Below are 23574 nucleotides of genomic sequence, written 5' to 3'. Positions count from 1 at the left end.
AGCTGTGCACTTATTTTAAGCCTGCTCTGTAATTTCTTCGGAAAACTTTTACTGCTTGCAGCCGTGCTCCAACGGTGGTTCCTTTCCACTCCTTGGGCAGTTCCCATCTGGCGTCGGGAGCCACGGGGAAGATCATGAGATGTCTCCTCTCCCAGACCTGGCATCGGTCAACAAAGAGCCCTCCAAGCCTGGGAATCCAGCTTTCGTTTGGCAGCATCTCAAACCCGAGCCTGAAACTTTGCAGCTGTTTGTCGCTGGGCACAAAAGTTCTTTCTGAAAAACAGCAAGGAGAAGATGGGCCGCAAGGGAGCATCACATACACCCTGTCCTGCGTGCTGAAAAGCAGCTAACAGTGGGTGTGGTTGAGTGATACAGGGAGGAAATCATCTGATTTGCAGTGAGAAGAGGAAGATTCAGTCATAATACCATACCATGGCAATCTTACTCACGAGTATGGGGGAGTAAGTGAAGGAGCTTACTTTTGAATAGAATCAAAGAAAAGTGACGTTGGAAGGGGCCTACAAGGCCATCAAGTCCAACCCCCTGCTCAATGCAGGAATACAATCAAAGCATCTCTGCCAGGTGATTATCTAAGATTTTCTCGAAGGCCTCCAGTGTTGGAGCGCTCACCAACTCCCGAGGTCATTGGTCCCATTGTCATACTGCTCTAACAGTCAGGAAGTTTTTCCTGATATTTAGCCAAAATCTGGCTTCCTTTAACTTGAGCCCATTGTTGCATGTCCAGTATTCCGGGATGATCAAGAACAGATCCTGTCCCTCTTATGTATGACTATCTTTCAAGTATTTGAAAAGCACTATCCTATGTCCCCTCAGCCTTCTTTTCTCCAGGCTAAACATGCCCAGTTCTATCAGCCTTTCCTCCTAAGGCTTGGTTTCCAGCCCCCTGATAATCCATGTCAACATCCTCTGAACTTGTTCTAATTTGTTAGCATCCTTCTTGAAGTGTGGTGTCGAGAACTGGACACAAGACTCAAGGTGAGGCCCAACCAGTGCTGTATAGAGGGGGGGTCTTGCACCTCGCGGGATTTGGAAACTATACTAATGCAGCCTAAAATAGCATTTGCTTGAATATCTTGAGCATACATAAAGATTCAAAATATGACTGATGAAAATCCCAGACGTCAGACCATGTGGGAAAAGAATCCCACTAAGGCTACCACTTCCATGTTAGCCAGAATCCTCTGGGTGTTCACATAAGGTCTGCATAGTTTGGCGTAGCTAATTGTGCCTAAAGGATGAGATGCCGAGATGCATGTCTAGTCATGCCACCCATTGCATAACTGAGATGTGTCCCTGCACTTTGTCAGCTAGCCACAATTAGCTGCAGCAATTTATGCAAATTTGATCCAATGGGATCCCAGTCATTATGTGGAATTCCCTGATACAATGGGGGGGGGAGATTCTACTGGATAATTTTGCACCAGCAGAAGCAAGATAAGGAATATCAGCCATGTTCTGTAGAACTGAATTTCAATGAACTCGAAGTTCCTTTTGAGGGTTCAAGGCTCCCCGAGGCTCCCTTTTTGCCCTGGGAAGCCTACGGTTGGGGAAGGGGAGCCTTGGAATAATCTAAAATTGCTGCTGGATCACCCGCATCAGGACCATCACTGATCATCCAGTGGCAATTTTTCACTATTAAATGCTTACGACGGCACCCGTCACGAGGCTCCTGAAGCCTTCTGCGTTGGGTTCTTCTTAAGGATAAAAATATTTCAAATATATATACTGTATATAAATGTCCCAGGTCAAAAGAGAGCCCTAGGGACGGAGCTTCCGGATCTGAAGGGTAGGGATAGGAAACATTCAATTAATTTAAATTAAATGTTATTGGTGCCAGATGATGATTTATGCTTCCACAGCATAAATTTACACCAAGAGGCTTTGTGTCTCTGTTGTTTATTATATGACATTTCCTTATTCTTAATTTGTTATTTACTAGAAGAATCATCCTCCACTTGCTCTTCTGTGCTCCCTCTGTCTCGCCCTTTCCACTCCCTCCTAAAGAAGGAGGTCACATGTGAACCTCCTTCTTTAGGAGATCTTGTAAAGGAATGAACCATCCAGGTCTGCCCTTACTGCAGGCTACAGAACCATTTTAATTAGCTAGAATTCATCTGTGCATTTTAAAAACAAAAAAAAACCCTGTGGCATAAACCCGTAGGGATCTCTGAGTATCCATGCCAAGTTCCGCATGGCTGAGTTTCACAGCCATGGAGCAATAACGTGGAACGTTTTCTCTCCCTCCTCCCCACCTTTTTTTCCCCCTTATTCATTTAGCATTTAGGGCAAGCAGCCTCCAGAGTAGTCAAAGAACAGACCAGCAGAAATAGCTTTCCGGTTTCCTCTCCAGTCTTTTTCCAGCTCGAGACCACCCCCTCAAGACTGGTTTTGGAGAAGGGTTGAATTTTTTTTTTTAACAACCTCTCTTCCGTAAAATCATATTTCTGTCCAAGGAAATATAGAAACAAGGAAGACCACCTTCTCCTTGCCTCATCAACTGGCACTTACAGTCTCAAAGCCCTCTCTGAGACCTTGGTAAGGGAAAGAATGAAAAGTTTTATTTACTCCCAGTTGAACAGAGCAGTATTGAACAAAAAAAGCATGTAGAGCAACGGGCCTCAACAGACTCACTGTCTGCTTACAACAGACACCCATCAACCGCAGGGACAGATAATCTCCCCTCCTTATCAAAACAATACAGCCACAACAAAACATACTAATTAACCATCTCCTGATAGGACAATAGCCTTCTCACAAACAAGCCTTCTCACAGCCATAAATACTCCACTCTCAAGCCTTACCCAGAGCACAGTTTACTGTCCTCTGAAGATGCCCATGGCCACAGAGACTGGCGAAACGTTAGGAAGAACCACCTTCAGAACACGGCCAAGAAGCCCGAAAAACCCACAACAACCAAGGCAGCAATGGGTGCTTTTAATCTGTTTGTTTCGTCTAAAAATAAAAACCATGGGAGAGGGCCACGGAGGATCACACGAAGAGGGTGTCATGGTTCAAGTGAAAATGGCTCATGCCCTTGCAACTACTTATCTCAACATTTGTAATAACACTTTTTATTGCACCGCGTTGTTTTGCCTTGTTTCCGTTACGTTATAAATCTCCTTGGGAGGGATGCAGCCTTTTAAAAAGGAACCCAAACGAGTTGTAAATAAGAAAAATATGTAGAACCAACACTCGGCCATCTCTGTTTCTCTGTATTTTGAGAGTGAACTATGTAGGCTTCTGGCTGCTCTATGCCTGCAAGTCTTCCTTAACCATCAACCCGATGAGACGGAATGTTCAAAAACATTCAGACTGATGCAGGAGTCAGCAATGGAATGGTTGGGGACGAAATCTATGCAGTTGTTTATGTGGGTCTGTGGGAAGGCCAGAAGAACAGCTGAGAGAGAGAAAAAATTACAAAGAAGTATACACAAATATAACTGTGCTCCATGCCTAGTCGCACTGGCCACGTGACCATGGAAACTGTCTTTGAACAAATGCTGGCTCTATGGTTTGGAAACGGGGATGAGCACCACGCCCTAGAGTCGGACACGACTGGACTAAATGTCAAGGGGAACTTTTACCTTTACCTATACACAAATATACACAAAATAGTTTACATGTTGTGGGACATAGAGAGACTAGGGGTTTGGGAGCAAGGGGAAAAAAGAGGGGACAACCCCCACAGTCTCGAGTTTAGAAATGTAGGGATCAGAGAATGTTCATAGCCAGAACTTGTAGAAAAATATTTTTCTAGTGCTGGCCAGGAGATTCTGGGAGTTGTAGTGCAGGAAACTAATGTTTCCAAGCTCCTCCCGAACCTCAGTAGTAGTATATGTTCCTCATCCACAATACTCAGGTTCAATGCACATGACATTAGTAGAGATGGGCATGAATCCGTTCATCCCAGTTCATCCCAGTTCGTAAAGGCAGCAGCACCCCTCCACAGCCTCCTCAGCTGATTCGGCCACTCCCCAGGCCCAGCTGGCTTGCTTTTCCCCCACCTCCTCAGCTAATCTCCCAGTCATGAGCAAAAGCACAGACTTCTCTGCCCCACCCTTTTTCTCTGATTGGGAGATCAGCCCAGAGGGGCGGGGCAGAGAAGCCTGAGCTCTTGCCGGGACTGGGAGATCAGTCGGGGAGGTGCAGGAAGCTACCACTCTGGGCCAGGTGAGGGGCTGATTGGGCCAGAGGAGGCAGGAGAACTGGGACGAACTGGAACAAACCGGTTTGTGCCCGTCTCTAGTCACTAGTCATCCTGGAAAAGCCACCAACCATCCTAAGCTTAGTGGACAGAGACTGACTCACTGTGGCCAGAATTACACCACCGTTTTAAGTCCATTCCCCCTCAATCCACAGCCATCTCTGATGTTCATAGGATGTTAGCCTCCTCCCTGGGTTAAAATAACTGCTGTTTGAGAGGGTTTTTCCCCCTCAGCAGCACAGTCAGACTCTGGTGTTTTTTTAAAAACTTTCTATTAACTCTGCTACACAGGATCATGTTGGAAACTTCTTAATCTGCTTTGATGTGTTTTCCCCTGTGACCCACAATGCAATATGAGGTGACTGACAAACTCGGAACAACGTTGACTCTCCCTCCACCTCTTGGGGATCAAAAATGGTAAGGCATTTCACAAAAGGGCACAGTCCAGCCGGAGTGATTTATTGTGGCAATTTATAGCATTTCTGCAACATGGCACCATTTTTCAGCCTAGGGTGCCTGATGGGATTCGTTTTTTCCACAATGAGAGCAGTAATAAATACTGCAAACCCAGTTGTTTTGGTGAGCAGCGCCTAGAAATCCGTGGGCTTCTCTGGCTCGTCTTAATTGGTGTCACAGAGGGCATTCTCTTGTATACACTCCCCAAGCAGTTAAGGACGCAGTCTGTTTACTCGACCCCTTTGGAGACGCACAAAAAGTCATTTATCAAATGGTGGCTGCTGGGACTAATTCTGTGATAACATCCCCCGAGGCAATGGGCCGCCTGTCCGAGCAAAATAAGGAAGTTCCCTTGTTGGATTAGATCAAAGGCTCGGCTCTTCCAGAATTGCTTTCTCTAGCCAGCTACCCTTGCATGGTTTATCCAAGAAAGGAACTGTCACTCACCCAGCATCTGGTAATTGGACATACACTGCCTCTGAATTTAGAGCTTCTGTACTTAGCTAGGATGTCTATTAACCATCAATCAATCCACCCAGTACTGAGCAATCAGATTCAGGTTCATAAGAGCCTGCCTTCCAAATATCAGAAAACTCAGTTTGGACTACAAGTCTCAGGACCCTCCAGCTATCATGACTACAGAGCTGTAGTCCCCCTGAGACCAAAGTGGGAGAGGAAGGACAGATGTAAGTAAAGATCAAACTGATTGCTGTGCTTCCCATGGAAAGAGAAGAAGTGCTCTTTAAAGTGGGGGAAAGATGCCTGTTTATCATAGGGCAGGTAGAGTTTCCCATTTCTTTTTAATTGTTGCTAACTGATGGAACGCATCAGCAATGCACCACTGGTGGGTTTGCAACAGTTAAAAAGAAATGGAAAACTTCCTTTTCCTTTCCCTCCGCAGGTGAGTGGCAAGGAAGCTTTCCATTTCTCAAGCTCATTTAAGCGGCTTAAGCAAAGGGACAGCCAGCCAGGTGTTTTAGTTTGAATCCAGTGATCACACACACGGGATCCAAACCAAAACAGAGAAATTCTTCCTGCACAATAAAAACCCCAGTAGCCTCTGAACAGGGGCAGGATGGTTTGCAACGGTATGTACTTCATGCAGTTGCTAGAAAAAGGCACAAGGCAGCCCATCCCCAATGTGGATCAAACTTCAGGACAAACATCTGTCTGATCACACCCTCAAGAACCAGATGTGGCTGACCTGGCAGGCTTAGCAGCTGAGCTTCCTGCACTTCGTCTGGAATCAGCCTGCTATGCTCTCATATCCTGCATCCTAAGCCTGACTGTAGGAATTGACTGCTGTTCGTTATGCCTCCAAGCATAATGCAGACTGCATAACTTTGGGGAGCAAATTGCCTGAAGTTAAGAAATCAGCATAGATATTGCTGGTTGTGCATCAAGGGGCCCATGCCGCACATAATGACTCTGCTGAGTTTGTAACATAGGGCAGTTCACCGCTGTTTGGAGGACACCAATCAAACAGTCGTCAGGATTCTGGCCTCTGTAGTTCATTTACTTCCATACCCACATTGGGTCTGACGGTACGTGTTGTTGGTGTGCAGCTGTGTGTGATTTGCGACAGGGAATCGCCTCTTGCACTACTGTAGCTATTAGAGTTGAAGGAAGGAGAGACACTTGGTGGTCAACAGCACCCACTCCAACTGGTTACATGGCTGTTACCCAAGGACAGCAGCTTCCAGCCATGCCAAGGTGCCACCATTGTAGCTGAGCCCATAAAAGGAGGGGGCAAGGCTAAACAAGGGTTTGCTCCCTTCCAAAAGAACTGACATAGTTTGATAAGCATTGGGATTAACTAAAGCTGCCGGATCATTCATTCATTCATTCATTCATTCATTCATTCATTCATTCATTCATTCATTCATTCATTCATTCATTCATCCATTCATTTAAAATGTTTCTTGTTTGTTGCTTAATCATTAAGTCATGACTGACTCTTTGTTGACTGACCAGAGCATGCCGGGCCCTCCTGTCTTCCACTGCCTTCAAGAATTTGAATTGGGTCAAATTCATGTTGGTCGCTTCAATGACACTGTCCAAGCATCTCGTCCTCTGTCATCCCCTTCTCCTCTTGCCTTCACACTTTCCCAACATCAACATCTTTTCCAAGGAGTCTTCTCTTCTCATGAGATGGCCAAAGGATTGGAGCCTCAGCTTCAGGATCTGTCCTTCCAGGGAGCACTCAGGGATGGTTTCCTTCAGAATGGATACAGTAGGTTTCTTCTCCTTGCCTCTCAAGAGTTTCCTCCAGCACCACAAGTCAAGAGCATCCATTCTTTGATAGTCAGCCTTCTTTATGGTCCAGCTCTCACTTCCATACATTGCTACTGGAAAAACCATAGCTTTTACTATGCGGACCTTTGTTGGCAAGGTGATGTCTCTACTTTTTAAGATGCTGTCAAGGTTTGTCATCACTTTCCTCCCAAGAAGCAGATGTCTTTTAATTTCGGGTCTGCTGTCACCATCTGCAGTGATTATGGAGCCCAAGAAAGCAAAATCTCTCACTGCCACCATCTCTTCCCCTTCTATCTGCCAGGAGATGATGGGACAAGTGGCCATGATCTTAGTTTTTTTGATGTTGAGATTCAGACCATTTTTGTTCTCTCCTCTTTCACCATCATTAAGTGGTTCTTTAATTCCTCCTCACTTTCTGCCATCAGAGTGGTATCATCTGCATATCCGAGGTTGTTGATATTTCTTCTGCCAATCTTAATCCCGGCTTGGGAAACATTCATTTATAGCACTCCTTGTATCACAGGATCTCAGAGTGGGTTGCAAAGCCATATAAAACTATTTAAATCACAAGATGTTTCAAACAATTTAAAATCAAACAGTTTCAAACAGAAAATCAAAGCATCAAAACTACTGCAATAAAACTTGTGCAGGCTGTTATCCATAACCCCCAAAGGCACTAATAAATAAATATGTTTTCACTTGGCAGCCAAATCATGCCAGGGCTTCCCCAAGCCAGATGCTAAGCGGCACTTTCCTGGGGGGGGGGACCCAATTTGTGGGTGTATAAATGGGACATTTGAAATCCAATCTTCACGAAACTTGCAGGGATGGGAGAGGAGGGAAAGGGGAAGCTTCTCTGGAATTTTAGTGTCTTTAGGTGCTTGGGGGGGCTAGTTTGTAGAGTTTTAAAGGCAAAAACAAATTGACAAATCAATCCATCGATTCATCGGGGGTGGGGGGGGGAAATCGTAAATTCTTTATTATCAACCTTGGTCGAAATGAGTTGCCATTTTTCCTATTCATATCCACCTCTACAGAAGAATCACATGATCTGTCATACCAATTTCTTTGAGAATGAAGCCACAGATTTTCACGATCCACACAATCAAAGGCTTTCTTATTTTATAATGTTTGATTCTTAAGTGATGCTAATGGGGCGGGGGTAACTTTTTATTTTTTTGGTCCACTTTAAGGCACCTTGAGAACAGATGCTGAAAACCAACAAGATGCAAAATGATGGATGCATCAATAAATACAAGCACTCTTTGTGGCTTAAAAACTCAGCCCTTTCCCTGCCACTTCATATATTTCCAGCGGACTCGAGGCAGCCAGCCAAAAGTTCACAAAACTATTTGGAAGAAACGCTCACTAAGGACAAGGAGTTTGGGTTTGTTTCTTATTTTTTGGTTCCCAGTACTTACTCCACGCTCAGCCACCACCCCTTTTCTTCTCTTTTCTTCTTTTTTTTATTCCCAATGCTATATTTAGAAGAGAGGGGAAGAGAGCGACAGAGAACCAATTTTTATTCTGTTGTGCCTTGCTTCCCACTGTATCATCCAAGCATCTTGAATGAAGGACCTCAACTCCAGCTGTGAGCTGAGCTCTGTCTTTGGAATTTGTTCCTTTCAGAGGCCACTCATGGGTGAGTATGTCTTTGCTACCCGTCGTGTTCCCCTAGGCATAGAGCCTCTCAACACAGGCATTTAGTTATGATATACAGTTCCCTGTGAGCACCGTTCAGCATTGGGGGGGAAAGACCTTGTCTGCTTGTGTTTCTACTTAATTATCCATCCTTCCCCTTTAAGAGCTGTCCCTGATCTTCCTGGCACTGGGCTAGGGCATGCCATCTTTTTGGCATGATTCATTGAGATACAAAATAGCTCTTTGTTCTGACTTGGCAGACAGGTACCAAGAGTTAACCGAGATTGCACTGAAGATACCTCAAAATAAATATTAGGGTGGCCATACGTCAGAAGCAACGTGAAGGCACATAATAAGAAGTAGGTCTAAGAATTACAGAGGTAGTAGGAAAAGTCAGTGAGAAAGATGGTTGTTGTGGGTTTTTTGGGCTCTTTGGCCATGTTCTGAAGGTTGTTCTTCTTGACATTTCACCAGTCTCTGTGCCCGGCATCTTCAGAGGACTGGAGTAAGAACTCTGTCCATGCTCTGTTGCTGTTTGTGGGATAGTTGAGTATTTATAGCCGTGGGAACAGCTTTTGTCCTTTTCAGGAGATAGGGTGATCAGCATGTTTTTGTTGTGATAAGGGGGGGAGATTATCTGTCACTGTGGTTGATAGGTGTCTTTAGCTGGTCTTTTTTGTGCAGTGATCCCGGGTCCCTGTGGCTGGGTAGAGTTCATTGACCTTTTGCAGGCTGTCAGTGGGAAAGACTTCCTGGACAATCAGTAGTAGTAGGCATCCTTCAGTCTCGAAAGACTATGGTATCGTGCTCTGTATGGAGGACTTGGAACAGCGTCTAGTGTGGCTGAGGAGGCCAATTCGAGAGTGACAATCCCTTCCACACTGGAGACAAATCCAATCTGTCCCCTGTCCAGCTCCCTGGTTTTGCTTCCTTTGTGACTTCCTCTTTGCCTCAGCCTGCTGGACAAGGGTCTCTTCAAATTGGGAGAGGCCGTGATGCACTGCCTGCCTCCAGGCTGAACGATCAGATGTCAGAGTTTCCCATCTGTTGAGGTCTATTCCTAAGGCCTTCAGATCCCGCTTGCAGATATCCTTGTATCGCAGCTGTGGTCTCCCTCTGGGGCGATTTCCCTGCACTAATTCTCCATATAGGAGATCCTTTGGAATCCGACCATCAGCCATTCTCACAACGTGCCCAAGCCAGCGTAGACGTCGCTGTTTCAGTAATGTATGCATGCTGAAAATTCCAGCTCGTTCTAGGACTACTCTATTTGGAACTCTGTCCTGCCAGGTGATACCAAAAATCCGTCGTAGGCAACGCATATGGAAGGTGTTCAGCTTCCTCTCCTGCCGGGCACAAAGGGTCCAGGACTCGCTGCAGTACAGGAGTGTGCTCAGGACACAGGCTCTATAGACCTGGATCTTGGTATGTGTTGTCAGTTTCTTATTGAGCCATACTCTCTTTGTGAGTCTAGAGAACATGGTGGCTGCTTTCCCAATGCGTTTATCCAGCTCGACATCTAGAGAGAGGGTGTCAGAGATGGTTGAGCCAAGGTACACAAAGTCATGAGCAACCTTCAATTCTTGTGTGGAGATGGTAATAGAGGGAGGTGAGTCCACACCCTGGCCCATGACTTGTGTTTTCTTCAGGCTGATTGTTAGTCCAAAGTCTTGGCAGGCCTTGCTGAAACGGTTCATGAGTTGTTGGAGGTCTTCAGCAGAGTGGGCAACAATGGCTGCATCGTCTGCAAAGAGGAAGTCCCTCATGCATTTCAGCTGGACTTTGGTCTTTGCTCTCAATCTAGAGAGATTAAAGAGCTTTCCATCTGATCTAGTCCGGAGATAGACACCTTCTGTTGCAGTTCCAAAGGCATGCTTCAGCATGACAGCAAAAAAGATCCCAAAAAGTGTTGGTGCGAGGACACAGCCCTGTTTCACTCCGCTTCGGATGTCAAAGGGATCTGATGTTGAGCCGTCAAAAACTACAGTGCCTTTCATTCCATCGTGGAAGGACCTGATGATGTTAAGGAGACGAGGTGGACATCCAATCTTGGGAAGTATTTTGAAAAGGCCATCCCTGCTAACCAAGTCAAATGCTTTTGTAAGGTCTATGAAGGCCACTAAGAGTGGCTGTTGTTGTTCCCTGCATTTCTCCTGCAACTGTCGGAGGGAGAATACCATGTCAGTGGTGGATCTATTTGCTCGAAATCCGCACTGTGATTCCGGATAGACTCTGTCTGCAAGCACCTGGAGCCTCTTCAGCACAACACGGGCAAGCAGCTTCCCTACAACGCTAAGAAGAGAGATACCACGGTAGTTATTGCAGTCACCCCTGTCACCTTTGTTCTTGTATAACGTGACAATGTTTGCATCCTTCATGTCCTGTGGTACTCCACCTTCCCTCCAGCAGAGACAAAAGATTTCATACAGTTCGGTGATGATGATCTCCTTACCGCATTTCAGCACTTCAACAGGGATGTTGTCCCTTCCAGGTGCCTTGCCAGAGGTGAGGGAATCCAAGGCCGCATTTATTTCTGCTAGGGTTGGTTCGCTGTCCAGCTCTTCCAAGATAGGCAGGCACTCAATATTATTTAATGCTTCTTCGGTTACTACATTCTTTCTGGAATATAGCTCGGAGTAGTGCTGCACCCAGCGTTCCATCTGCTGTGCTCGGTCCTGGATGATCACACCTGTAGTAGACTTCAAGGGAGCAGATTTCTTCTGTAATGGACCTAAGGCCTGCTTGATACCATCATACATTCCTTTGATGTTACCTGTGTCCGCTGCTATCTGTATCTGAGAGGAAAGCTGAAGCCAGTAGTCATTGGAGCATCTCCTGGCAGCCTGTTGGACTTGGCTACGAGCGGCTCGAAGAGCTTGCAGGTTGTACTCGCTAGGACAGGCTTTGTATGCTGCTAGAGCTCTTCTCTTATCCTCAATGGCTGGCATTAACTCCTCCGAATGGGCTTCGAACCAGTCAGCCATCTTTCTGGTCTTCTTGCCGAAGGTGGACAAGGCAGTGTTGTAGACAGTGTTCTTGAAGTGTTCCCATCGTTCAGGTGCATTTACATTTGCTGGACCTGGAAGGGTTTCCTCGAGTGCTTGGGCAAATTCCTTCACTTTTCTTTGATCGCGAGTCTTGTTGATGTCAATACGTGGTCTTCCTTCCTTTTTCATGTGATACAATTTCTTTGTTCGCAGTTTTACTCTACTACACACCAGGGAGTGATCAGTATCGCAATCAGCACTCTGGTAGCTGCGTGTGATCGTAACACTAGGAAGGCTAGAACGTCTAGTGAGGATCAAATCGAGCTGATGCCAATGCTTGGATCTTGGATGTCTCCAGGAAACTCTGTGTTGCAGCTTCGTATTAAAGAATGTGTTGCTGACACAGAGACCATAGTAACAGCAAAACTCCAGTAAGCGTTGGCCATTTTCGTTCATCTTTCCAATGCCAAAACGGCCTAGACAAGTGGGCCAAGAATTGTGATCAGCACCAACTCTAGCATTAAAGTCTCCAAGAATGAACAGTGACTCTCTTTCAGGGACTTTTTTGATAGTAGCTGCCAGATCGTCGTAGAATTTGTCTTTCACTTCTGGAGTGGATGACAGTGTTGGTGCATATGCACTAATGAGGGTTACTGGTCCTGCTGATGAGTGGAGCTGCAGAGACAGGATTCTTTCACTCCCCACAGTGGGTGGAACAATGCATCTCAGGAGAGTGTTTCTGACTGCAAAGCCAACACCATATTCCCTGGTCTCATTCGATGGTTTTCCCTGCCAGAAGAATGAGAAGTTTTTTTCTTTGACAGATCCCGAGTCTGGCAGTCTTGTCTCTTGCAGGGCAACAATGTCCATCTGCAGTCTACTCAGTTCCATGTCAATGACAGCTGTCTTGCGCACATCGTCTATTTCTTGCAGGTCGTTAGGAAAGCCGTAGTCAGGAAAGCCAGGGGTCATTGTCCGTACATTCCAGGTGCCCAGCTTTAGGGCAGAAGTTTTCTTATGATTGTTGCATGGTGCACGGTTGTCGATCTGCTTGTCGGGTTTCACCCTAAACCCCACGCACCCCGTGAGGTTAACAGACCGTGGCGAGGTAGCACCTTACTGGCTGGGGGCTGCCCAGCTTAAGGCGGGCGGTATCTACCTAGTGAGGTGCAATGACCTCTCCCACCGTCAGAAGTAGCCCCTGGCGTCCTGCTCTACGCCAATTGAGCAGAGACTTATAACCGGTAACTGCTACTTCCCGTGTTGTTTCGACGCTGTATGCGAAGCTGGAGTGTCCTCTCCAGAGCACGAAGCCTGGGTAAAATAGTATGGAGGATAGGCTGTTACCCAAGCAGCAAATCCCCCCCTCTTGTAGTCTAAGAACATCTGGAGGCCTAAGGTTGGGGACCACTGATATAGAGCAATGGTTCTTCAACTGGGGTTTCCAGATGTTCCTGGGCTGCAATTTCCAGAAGCCTTCACCACTTGCTATGCTGGCCATGATATCAGGGGGTTGCTTCCCAAGAACATCTGGGGACATAAATCTGAGAACCACGGTCATAGAGTAGCAGCAGGTGGCTTCCATACAGATGGCAGAGCAAAGAGGGAGGGAAAGGCGATTCAATCTTTTCTTGCTCAACCATAGGTTTGCTCCTAAGTGGCCTGCCCTGCCCTGTCATAAATCTACTGGCACGCAACTTCATTGGATGACCCTAGACTCTAGCATTATGACAGAAGGGGGGGAAACTCTGCCATTTCAAAATTTTTCACATAATGAATAATGCCATACACCTTGTTTGGTGTTTCTTGCTAATGGGCTTGCACAGCCTAACGTGGCTGCAACTTCAAAGCCTTCATTTATGTCTCTCTTTAGGTTCCCTTCATTTAAAAAAAACCTTGAGAAAAGAAAACAGAGGGGGAATAGGATAGCAGTTTTCAAACACTCGAAAGGTAGTCATAAAGAGAAGGGGCAAAATCTGTCCTCGATCATCCAAGAGTAAAGGGCATGTAATAACAGGTTTAAGCTACAGGATGCCAGATTTCGGCTGGATACCAAGAAAAAACAACTTAACTGTTAGAGAAGTATGACAAAGGAACCCATCACCTCGGGAGGTGGTGAGCACTCCAATGCTGGGGGTACTCAAGAGAAAATTGGACCACCCTCCGTCAGATCTGCTTTGAATGGGATTCCTGCCTTGAGCAGGGGGTTGGACTTGATAGCCTTCTAGGGCCCTTCCAACTCCATGATTCTCTAATCCCTCTGATATTGCTATCCTTTTCTAACCTATTTGCAGCTGAACTATACAGTTTTTGCATCTGTACTTCACTTGAGACTGTAAATCCTTCCTGATGGTGTTTCACCCTTATTAGGCAGTTAACCGTTTTGTATAAATACTATAGCCGTCTGGGGATTAATGTGACAAGAGGATGTTTACAGCCTATGTGTTCACCACTGTGTCCCTGAAGTAAACATCTTTTATTTCAAGCAGGATGGCGCAATATGATCTTGAGGGGCAGGTGGAATTCTCATACAAGATTCGGGGCCCCTTTAAAGCTTCATCCATAGGGTGACAAGCCGCACTCTGAGTCCGACGGCTGTATTGCCAATCTAGGACGAAGGAGAAAGTTCAAGGCCAGGAGGAGGACGTGCTGTTTCCTGTTCTTGCTCCATGGTTTAGAAGAAGTTACAATTTTAATGCAAACTCATGGCTGGTGTGTAGTCCAAAATCATAACTTTTCCAGCCTTTTTCTTTAGCCCAGTAAGAGAAGCCACAAAGCAAGGTCTGTCAATGGATATTCTACAAGTGGGTAGAATCCTCCAGAGGCAGTCTATCTGAAACTGTTTATTGAGCTAGATCGGTGATGCCCGAACCTGGGTCCCCAGATGGTGCTGTTCTTTATATTTATAGCCCATGTTTCCACTAAAAAGGAGCACTCCTGGTTGGCTTTACAATCATAAAACACAATTTAAAAACAAAGAACCGGTTCAGTTGTAAAATAATTAGAGTCACATAGATACAAAGACTTTAAAAGGCATTAATATCAGCAAATGTGTAACCAGTTAAAATCAACTCAATAAAGTAAGCACTGTCATAGACCAGGTTTTTTTGGGGGGGGGGTGTTTGATTGTTTGGGAAATGATCTTTGCTCCCTTCCTGCTGGGTTATGTGTTGGCTTCTCGGCTCCAAAGATTAGTGGATTATCTGGATCCGTTTCAATCTGGCTTCTAGCCTGATCATGGGATGGTGTTGGTCACTTTGGGGGATGACCTACACCAGAAACATGACAGAGGAATGTGTTCCTGATGATTCTATTGGACCTCTCAGTGGCTTGTGATATTATGGACCATTGCGTCCTTCTGGACTGTGTCTCTAGGGTGGTTTTGTGGGCACACTGTTTCACATTGTCTGCAGTCCTCCCCTGAGGGAAGAACTCAGAAGGTAGTGCCGGTAGACCTCTGATCGATGCCCTGAGGGTTAACTTGTGGTGCCCCTTAGGGCTCTGTTTTGCCCCCCATGCTTTTTAAGATACACATCAAACTTCAGGGAAAGGCTGTCCAGAGTTTCAGAGTTCACGGTCACTAGTAGAAGGATGAGACTCCGCTCTGTCACTCCTTTCCACTTAACTTATTCCTGTTCTAAACCAGTGTTCGACATCAGTAATTGACTAGATGGGGGTAAAGACACTGGAAATTAGGGTATATGTATTTGCAAAGGCTTTCACAGCCAGAATCTAATGGTTGTTGTGGGTTTTTCGGGCTCTTTGGCCATGTTCTGAAGGTTTTTCTTCCTAACCTTTTGCCAGTCTCTGTGGCCGGCATCTTCAGAGGACCGGAGTAGGAACTCTGTCTGTGTTCTGATGTAGTGTGTGATCACCATAATCACCCAATCTCCTGAAAAGGACAAAAAGCTGATCTCACAGCTACAAATACTCAACTATTCCACACACTACATCAGAGCACAGACAGAGTTCTGACTCCTGTCCTCTGAAGATGCCGGCCACAGAGACTGGCAAAACGTGAGGAAAAACCTTCAGAATATGGCCAAAGAGCCCAAAAAACCCACAACAACAATTAGGGCATACTTTGACGTACACATAAAATGGCTGACTGTCTGGACTGTGGGGTGAAACTGTGTGGGTTTTGACCCCATGGGGTGCAGTCAGGAGCCACATGGGACTTAAAACCATGGCTTTTCAAGCTGTTGGGCAACTATTTTATAGAAAACAGATACTTCATTGGGAAGAAATTGTAGAACACAACACAGCTAAGATTTGAGAGGGACTTCACTACAAATAGAAGCCACTGGCAATGGTGCGGCTAAAAGATATTGTAAATAAAATAAATAAATAAATAGCCTTGTACCCATAGAGATTCTGACGGGTTTATGAGTGTCAGACAAGGAGACTTTTACTATGCAGTATAACTACTCCAACCTTACTAATAAAATGTTTTTACTAGTTCTTAAGTGTGCACTTGGAGACATAAAGTGATGAGTGAGGATCTGATTCTACCCAGCTAAGCGTGTGGGTTACACCTGTGGATAAGTCCATATTTGAATCAGGTTCAACATATTTTAAATAGATTTTTTTAAAAAAGATGACTACACAATGCACAAGGAACTGTGGGTTGTTATGACAGGGAATTGTGCTATTTAGATCAGAAGCAAAGTATTTTTCTCTTCCATGTGAGGGTTGTCTATTTTGATTTGGATGTTAAATCACTTTATTTTGAATAAAGTGTGTGAATGCCTCTGTCAGTGTAAATTGTGTCTGTGGGGTTTGCCACTCACTGGTGTGCCTTCCGTGAACTTTCTCCTTCTCCAGTCCGTGTGTGTGTGTGTGTGTGTGTGTGTGTGTCCATCCCTCCTTTACAAGTCTTGTTCCAATCAAGTTGATATCAATTTTGTCCACTTTTTACCCACTGTGATTGCCTGATGCAATGCAAAGAGGTGTTCATGGGGGTGTCAGTTCCCTTCAACTGAGTGTCCCTTGGCTCCAAAGCAGTTCTTTTAAAAAGAGGAAGTTTCAACTTACTGCCTGAATGCAGTATTGCTACGGCACTTAGGAGAACAGTAAAAAGAGAGAGAGAGGAAGAAATTGCCAATTAGCATCTTGTTAGCACATTAAAGCAGCTCCTGCTGTTGAACTCTGTGCAAATCAGGTTCTATGCCTCTGCCCCTGCTGACTCTTGAAAAATGTCAGCTGGACAGCTACAGCGATTTCACCTGTGGAATTCCTGCAGCTGTGAATCCCAGTGGATCACTTGAACTGTAGGATTGAACACCTGAATTGCAGAACTGTACCTTTTCTCAACTTTTATTCCTCAGCTTGCTATGGGCACGAAGACACTTTCTGCTGCAGTGTTATGTCCAGCTTTGCATAGCAAGCCCTAGGATTATAAGGAAAATCAAGTACTGTAGATTCCACAAGCCTGAAGCCAGCCCAGCAGCAACAAAGCACATATTTATATGCAGAGGATTTGGGTAGCAAGTCATACTCTGCATTATAGGTATTCCATCATTAGACACTGAAATATATTAGTGTTCTGGAGACATGACTGCATGATTATACTTACAAGCAAACCCAGTGCTTACCTTTTGGTCTTGACATCAAATCACAAAAGAAAGGAAGCTAATTTGGGAATCAAAGATATGAAAAGCTCCTGCTGTGACAGTCAGATATTTTCAGCACTTAAAGAATCCCCTCTTCAAATGATGTGTTAGAGAGCAAGGGCTGCAAATATCAGACTCATAAAGTTGGGAAGGGCCTATAAGGCCATCAAGTGCAACCCCCCCTGCTCGAGACAGGAATACAAATCAAAGCAGATCTGGCAGATGGTTGTCGAAATTTCTCTTGAAGGCCTCCGGGTGTTGGAGGGCTCACCACCTCTCAAGATAATTGATTCCATTGCTGTACTGCTCTAACAGTTGAGAAGTCGTTCCTGATATTCAGCGAAAATCTGGCTTCCTGTAACTTGAGCCCAATATTATGTGTCCTTTAGTCTGGGATGATTGAGAACGGATCCTGCCCCTCCTCTGTAGGACAGCCTTCAAGTATTTGAAAAGTGCTATCACATCTCCACTCAGCCTTCCTTTCTCAAGACTATGCTAGTTCTTTCCATCTTTCCTCATAGGGGTTGGTTTCCAACCTCTTGATCATCCTTGCCGCCCTCCTCTGGACTTGTTCCAATTTGTCAGCATCCTTCTTGAATTGTGGTGTCCAGAACTGGACACAATATTCAAGATGAAGCCTAACCAGTGCCAAATAGAGGAGAACTAGTACCCCACAGGATTTAGAGACTATCCTTCTGTTAATGTAGCCTAAAATAGCATTTGCCTTTTTTGTCGCCACATCACACTCTTGGCTCATATTTAGCTTGAGATCTACAATTCCAAGATCCTTCTCACTCGTAATATTGCTGAGCCAAGTATTCCCCATCTTGTAACTGTGTGTTTGGTTTCCTTTTCTAAGGTGCAGCGCTTTGCACTTCTCCGTGCTGAAATTCATTCTGTTGTTTTCAACCCAGTACTCAAGCCAATCTAGATCATTTTGAATTTTGTTCCTGTCTTCCAGGATATTAACTAGTCCACCCAATGTTGTGTCGTTGGAATTTCCTGCACCCTCTGATCCAAGTCATCAATAAAAATGTTGAAGAGCACCGGACCCAGGACTGAGACCTGGGGTACCCCACTTGTGACCTCCTCCCAGTTGGAGAAGGAGCCATTAATCATCACCCTCTGAGTACGATCCTGTAGACAACTGTGTGTCCACCAGACACTTGATCTATCCAGTCCATCCCTAGGGAGCTTGCTTATCAGAATATCATGGGACACTTTGTCAGTATGGTTAAAATGAAGCTTGTGATAGTTTGATCCCAGGTTTTGGAGAGCATAGCCAGCTTAGTGTGTCCCTTCACTTTGGAGCCAAGCTTGTGATGGTTTTTGATGGCCAAATTACCGGTTAAGGAAGTGCATATTTCTTGCTATTATAATGTTTTCCCCCAAGGTGCCTGAGCAAATGAAGCCTGTGTTTCCCTTCAACTGGCCTAGCAGGAAGCAAAAGGCAAGCTAATCTGCAATATGCAGAGCAAGTAAAGCTTATGCTAGGACAAACAGATGTCTTTTATTTATTAAAGGAGCTTCGCTGTTAATGACGTGTTAACTGTATCCTCTGGCTTGCCCCCCCCCCCAAGGAAAGCTGTGCTGGGTGAAACCAAGTTTAAAAGTTTAAAAGAATGGAAGTTTAAAAGTGAGTGGTTTCCTCTTGCAACCAGCAACCTCAAAAAAGCTACTACAGGGGGCTAGAAATCCTGCTGGAGAGGAATATGGGAGAAGGTGCCCGGAAGTGCAATGCTACCCTGGGCATCTCATTAGATTTAGGCCTGTCTGATCCAGTTCTTCTGTCCAGAGAGAGACGAAACGCTATAGGAAGAACCCACAAGCACGCCGCAACACTGCCTGTGTGAGCCTCCCAACCGGGGAGGTAACAAGCAGCACACGCAGCCAATCGTTCTGCAAAATAGCTCTGAATGGAGAGTCTTGCCCATTTTTCTCTACCACAAGCCTTTCTTTCCATGCCTTTTTGGCCTACGCAGGGCACTCCCGCAGCGCCCGTTTAGCACCAGCCTAGCCGGTCTCCTCGCTTTCCAGAAATGTGAAAAATACCATATTTGGCCAATCTGAGCCGCAGCTCGGCAGGAACCGGCCAAAGCACAAAGCGAACCATTTACAAAACGAGAGAGAAAGAGAGGAAGAAAAAAGGTTTAACCCTTCCTTTATAAATACAATGATAAATCACAAGAAGAAAATTTAAACACAGAGCGAGGGTTTGCAAAATCAAACTGGGGCCCGAGGTGGGGGGGGAGCTTTTTCCTTCAAACCGTAAGAGCAGTGAAGGAGCAATAAAAGTCCGCTCGGCTGCTGTGATTTGGGATTAAGAGACTGAGAAAGCCAAAACATCAACCCAGACTGTTTATTGGAATTACACTTGTTTGTTAATTCTCTTTATTGACTGTCCTCCAGTAGCTTCTCTCTCTTTCTCTCTCTCTCCCACCCTCCCTCTCTCCCTCCCCAATCTTCCCCAAAAGTCCAGCTTCATTTCTACTCTCATGCATGTAAATACTGTGAGAGAGATCTTATCCTTAACGCTTATAACTTGGGACTCTTGAAATAATGCAGTCTGTTTGGAATCTAGCATCTAACGTTCCTAATCCTTCTTAACAGAAGTACTGTCTCCAGAAATCTCATGAAGTACTAGTCCCCCTGTATTCAGCACTGGTTAGACCTCATCCAAAGTAAGGTAAAGGTAAAGGTTCCCCTTGACAATTTGTCCAGTCGTGTCCGACTCTAGGGGGCGGTGTTCATCTTTGTTTCCAACCCATAGAGCTAGTATTAGTATTTGCCTGCAGACAATCCTCCATGGTCACGTGGCCAGCATGACTAGACACGGAATGCCGTTTACCTTCCCGCCGAGGTAGTACCTATTTATCTACTCACATTTTTTCATTTTACATGCTTTCAAATGTCTAGGTTGGCGGGAGCTGGGACAAGCAATGGGGGCTCACTCCGTCACGTGGATTTGATCTTACAACTGTAGGTCTTCTAACCTTTCAGCACAGAGGCTTACACTTTTAGAAGGCTGCCAGCAAACTGGAGCAAGTTCAGAGGGTGGGCAGCAAGGATGATCAGGGGACCGGTAACCAAGCCCTAGGAGGAAAGACTGAAAGAACTGGGCATGTTCAGCCTTGAGAAAAGAAAACAGAAGGGGAATAGGACAGCAATTTTCAAAGACTCGAAAGGTAGTCATACAGAGGAGGGGCAGGATCTGTCCTTGATCATCCCAGAGTGCAGGACACGTAATAACAGGTTCAAGCTACAGGAAGCCAGATGTTGGCTGAATACCGAGAAAAACTTCTGAACAGTTAGAGCAGTACAACAATGGAACCAAGCGTTGCAGTAAGCACTCCAACACTGGAGGCATTCAAGAGAAAAGTTGGACAACCCTCTGTCAGATCTGCTTTGATTTGGATTCCTGCCTTGAGCAGTAGGTTGGACTTGATGGCCTTATAAGCCTCCTCCAAGTCCCTTATTCTACGATTCTATGATTAATCCCTTAGAAGTAGGGATTAATTATATATCATTTTAGAGAGAGATCATTGTGCTGTGTGTGCTTCTCTTCTGCTGAGCTGTCTGATATATCTGGAAATAGGCACAGGGACAGAAAAGTGACCCTCTTCTGATCATCTTCATCTTCCAAAATGACCTATGGGGCTTGATGCATGTCACCGATGCTGCCATCCTGTGCCATGTGAAACACTGAATCCCGTTCTCTCCTTCTGTCTCCTAGGTGCTGGTGAAACGGTGTGACCATGGAAGGCTCCAGGAATTCCACAGGGCCGTCCAATGACACTGACCTCCTGTTTCACAAATTCGTCCACCTGGATGGAGAACTGTCGGACGCCTTTTACACTCTGTGGGTAGTCCTGATGGTGGTCAACGTCATCATCTTCCTGGTGGGTGTGGTGTTGAACTCTTTGGCTCTCTACGTCTTCTGCTTCCGCACCAAAACCAAGACCACCTCGGTCATCTACACCATCAACCTCATTGTCACCGATCTGCTGGTTGGCTTCTCCTTGCCCATCCGGATCATTGTGCATTATAGTGACCGGAACTGTGAGAACTGTGTCCTCATTCACATCTTCACCTACTTCGTCAACATGTATTGTAGCATCTTGTTCCTCACGTGCATCTGCATCGACCGGTACCTCGCCATTGTCCAGGTGGAAGCCTCGCGCCGGTGGAGGAACCCCAACTACGCCAAAAGCATATGTGCTTTCATCTGGGTCTTTGCGACCGTGGTCACTTTCTCCATCCTCATCATGGCCATGAAGTTCTCCTACTGCTGCATCGCCCAGATCTTGCCCCTGATGGTCTGCGAGTATTTCTTCCCTCTCATCATCATCACCTTCTTCACCACCAGGATCATGTGCGCCCTCTCCAAGCCGACCCTCATGCAACAGAGCCGTGAGCGGCGGATGCGGGCGGTGCAGCTCCTGATCACCGTCCTCATCATCTTCATGGTTTGCTTCACTCCCTTTCACGTGCGCCAGCTGGCCATCTCCATCAACCCGGACATGCCCTACAACGTCAGCTTGATTGTTTACCACGTCACCGTCACTTTAAGCAGCCTCAACAGTTGCATGGACCCCATTGTCTACTGCTTTGTGACCAATAACTTCCAGTCGACCATGAAAAACATCTTCAGGAAGTCTGAACCTGAGCAAACCAGCGGGGACATAATCAGCGTCAACAAGAACTCGGGTTCCAATGCTCTCATCGCCTTCACCAATGCGATAGGGAGCCCTTTAGGTTTGCCTTCACCCAACAGTACAGTGAGCTCTTAGAGACAAGAGTGCCCTGACCATACATTGCTGTAAATGTTCCCAGGCTACATGGTACTGTTCTCTTTTCTAAGAGTATTTTGGAGCATCACATCCACCTTCCGACTTTCTGGGGTTCTCCAAGGACACTATTAACCTATGTGCAACCGCCGGATGGGTCATCTGGGAACCAATATTGTGTCATTTGCCCCAGTGGGCAGATTCCAAGATCGTGTCCTTGGATGCATCTCCATCTCTAGAAACTCTGGGGGTGTGTGATGGGGACAGAGACGGACAACGACACATTTTGATAGCTCCCACCTGCTTCTCTCATGACCACCTGGAGAACCAGGAACAAAGACGGATTGAGATGCTGAGACCACAGATGGTCACAAGGAGGGCTGACGAAAGAGCATTTTCAAAGGAGAACAATACAGGAAGGCTGGATGGACGACTGTTGGGAATTGGGATGGGTAATTGTAGAGGATCCCAAAGGAAAACCAACAAGAGGTTGAACAATTAGGGCTAACGATGCTTTAGAAGCACTGAGCAAAAACGCCACTTCTCAAGTGTGTTGTGGTCTATGAGGAAGAGTACACTAGGGCAATCCTGGGGGCAAAGTAGACATTACATGCAGTCAAATGCCCCAGCACCTCAGTTCTGTACTGAAAAGACAACATCTGGATCAGGACTTTCCAGTGATTGCCAATGCCTGAACTCTTTTCTGTTCATTGTTTTTCCCTGGTAATCCTCCCCAACCTACATCCACTTGTTCATTGAACGCAGGTAGCTACTGGGAGGAAGGAAACCTGCAGAGAATAGAGCCAAGCATTGGAAAATATTAAGAATATATCTAATGACTCTATGGAAAATATACAGGGAGTCTTTCAGCAAAGAAAAAGGCCATTGAGTATTTCTATCCTGAGACTGTGTGTACTGTATGTTGCGGAGTTTTGAATTTCTGGTTAAATTCCTTTTGCTACACAGTAGAACTACAGAGACTCACAGAGGAGAATAGCTTCTAGTTCCCCCAGATAGGCCACCTCTTTCTCATTAACTGGCACTTAAGGTCTCAACAACTCACTCTGAGACATTTGTAGGAGAAAGAATAAAAATGTTTCATTACTCACAGTTGGGAAGAGATCAAAAACAAACTAACAACCGACAAAGACAGGGAAAAGAACACTCAGCAGAAAGGCAGGATTCTCTTTGAATTCAGAGGTGGGAGGGAATGATTGGTTGGTGCTGGGTAGATTGACAGCCACCTGAGCCCAGAAATGTCTCTCCAAGTCACTCAAACCACAAGCAACATATGAGGTTGTAAAAAAAATGAACAGTGTATGTTTCCTTCGTATAAATGTTTCAGATTTTTCTATTAAGTATAATGTCCTCTATAGTATTTTGTGTTGCAGAGTTTTGAATTTCTGGAAAAATTCTGTTGGTATACAGTAGAAGTACAGAGATTCACAGAGGAGAATTGCTTCAAGTTCTCCAGACAGTCCACCCCTTTTTCATCAACTAGCACTTAAGGTCTCAAAAACTCACTCTGAGAAATTTGCAGGAGAAAAGATAAAACCTTTCTATACTTACAGCTGTGAACAGCAAACTAACAAACAATTGACTTCAACAGT

General features: G+C 45.6%; 1 protein-coding gene across 1 annotated transcript in view; it reads left to right on the top strand.

Moving 5' to 3' along the window:
* GPR20 (G protein-coupled receptor 20) overlaps positions 1-23319 on the top strand; it is a 32765-nt gene extending 9446 nt beyond the window's left edge. The window contains exon 2 of the mRNA XM_020804556.3: positions 20911-23319. Within this exon, the coding sequence (XP_020660215.1) occupies positions 20933-21967 (1035 nt within the window). The 5' untranslated portion in view covers positions 20911-20932 and the 3' untranslated portion in view covers positions 21968-23319. The remainder of the gene's footprint in view (positions 1-20910) is intronic.
* Positions 23320-23574: the final 255 nt, after the last annotated feature.

This window comes from Pogona vitticeps, chromosome 4 (genome assembly GCF_051106095.1).
Source record: "Pogona vitticeps strain Pit_001003342236 chromosome 4, PviZW2.1, whole genome shotgun sequence".
Lineage (NCBI taxonomy): Eukaryota > Metazoa > Chordata > Lepidosauria > Squamata > Agamidae > Pogona > Pogona vitticeps.
This window is presented reverse-complemented; position numbering and strand designations above follow the sequence as displayed.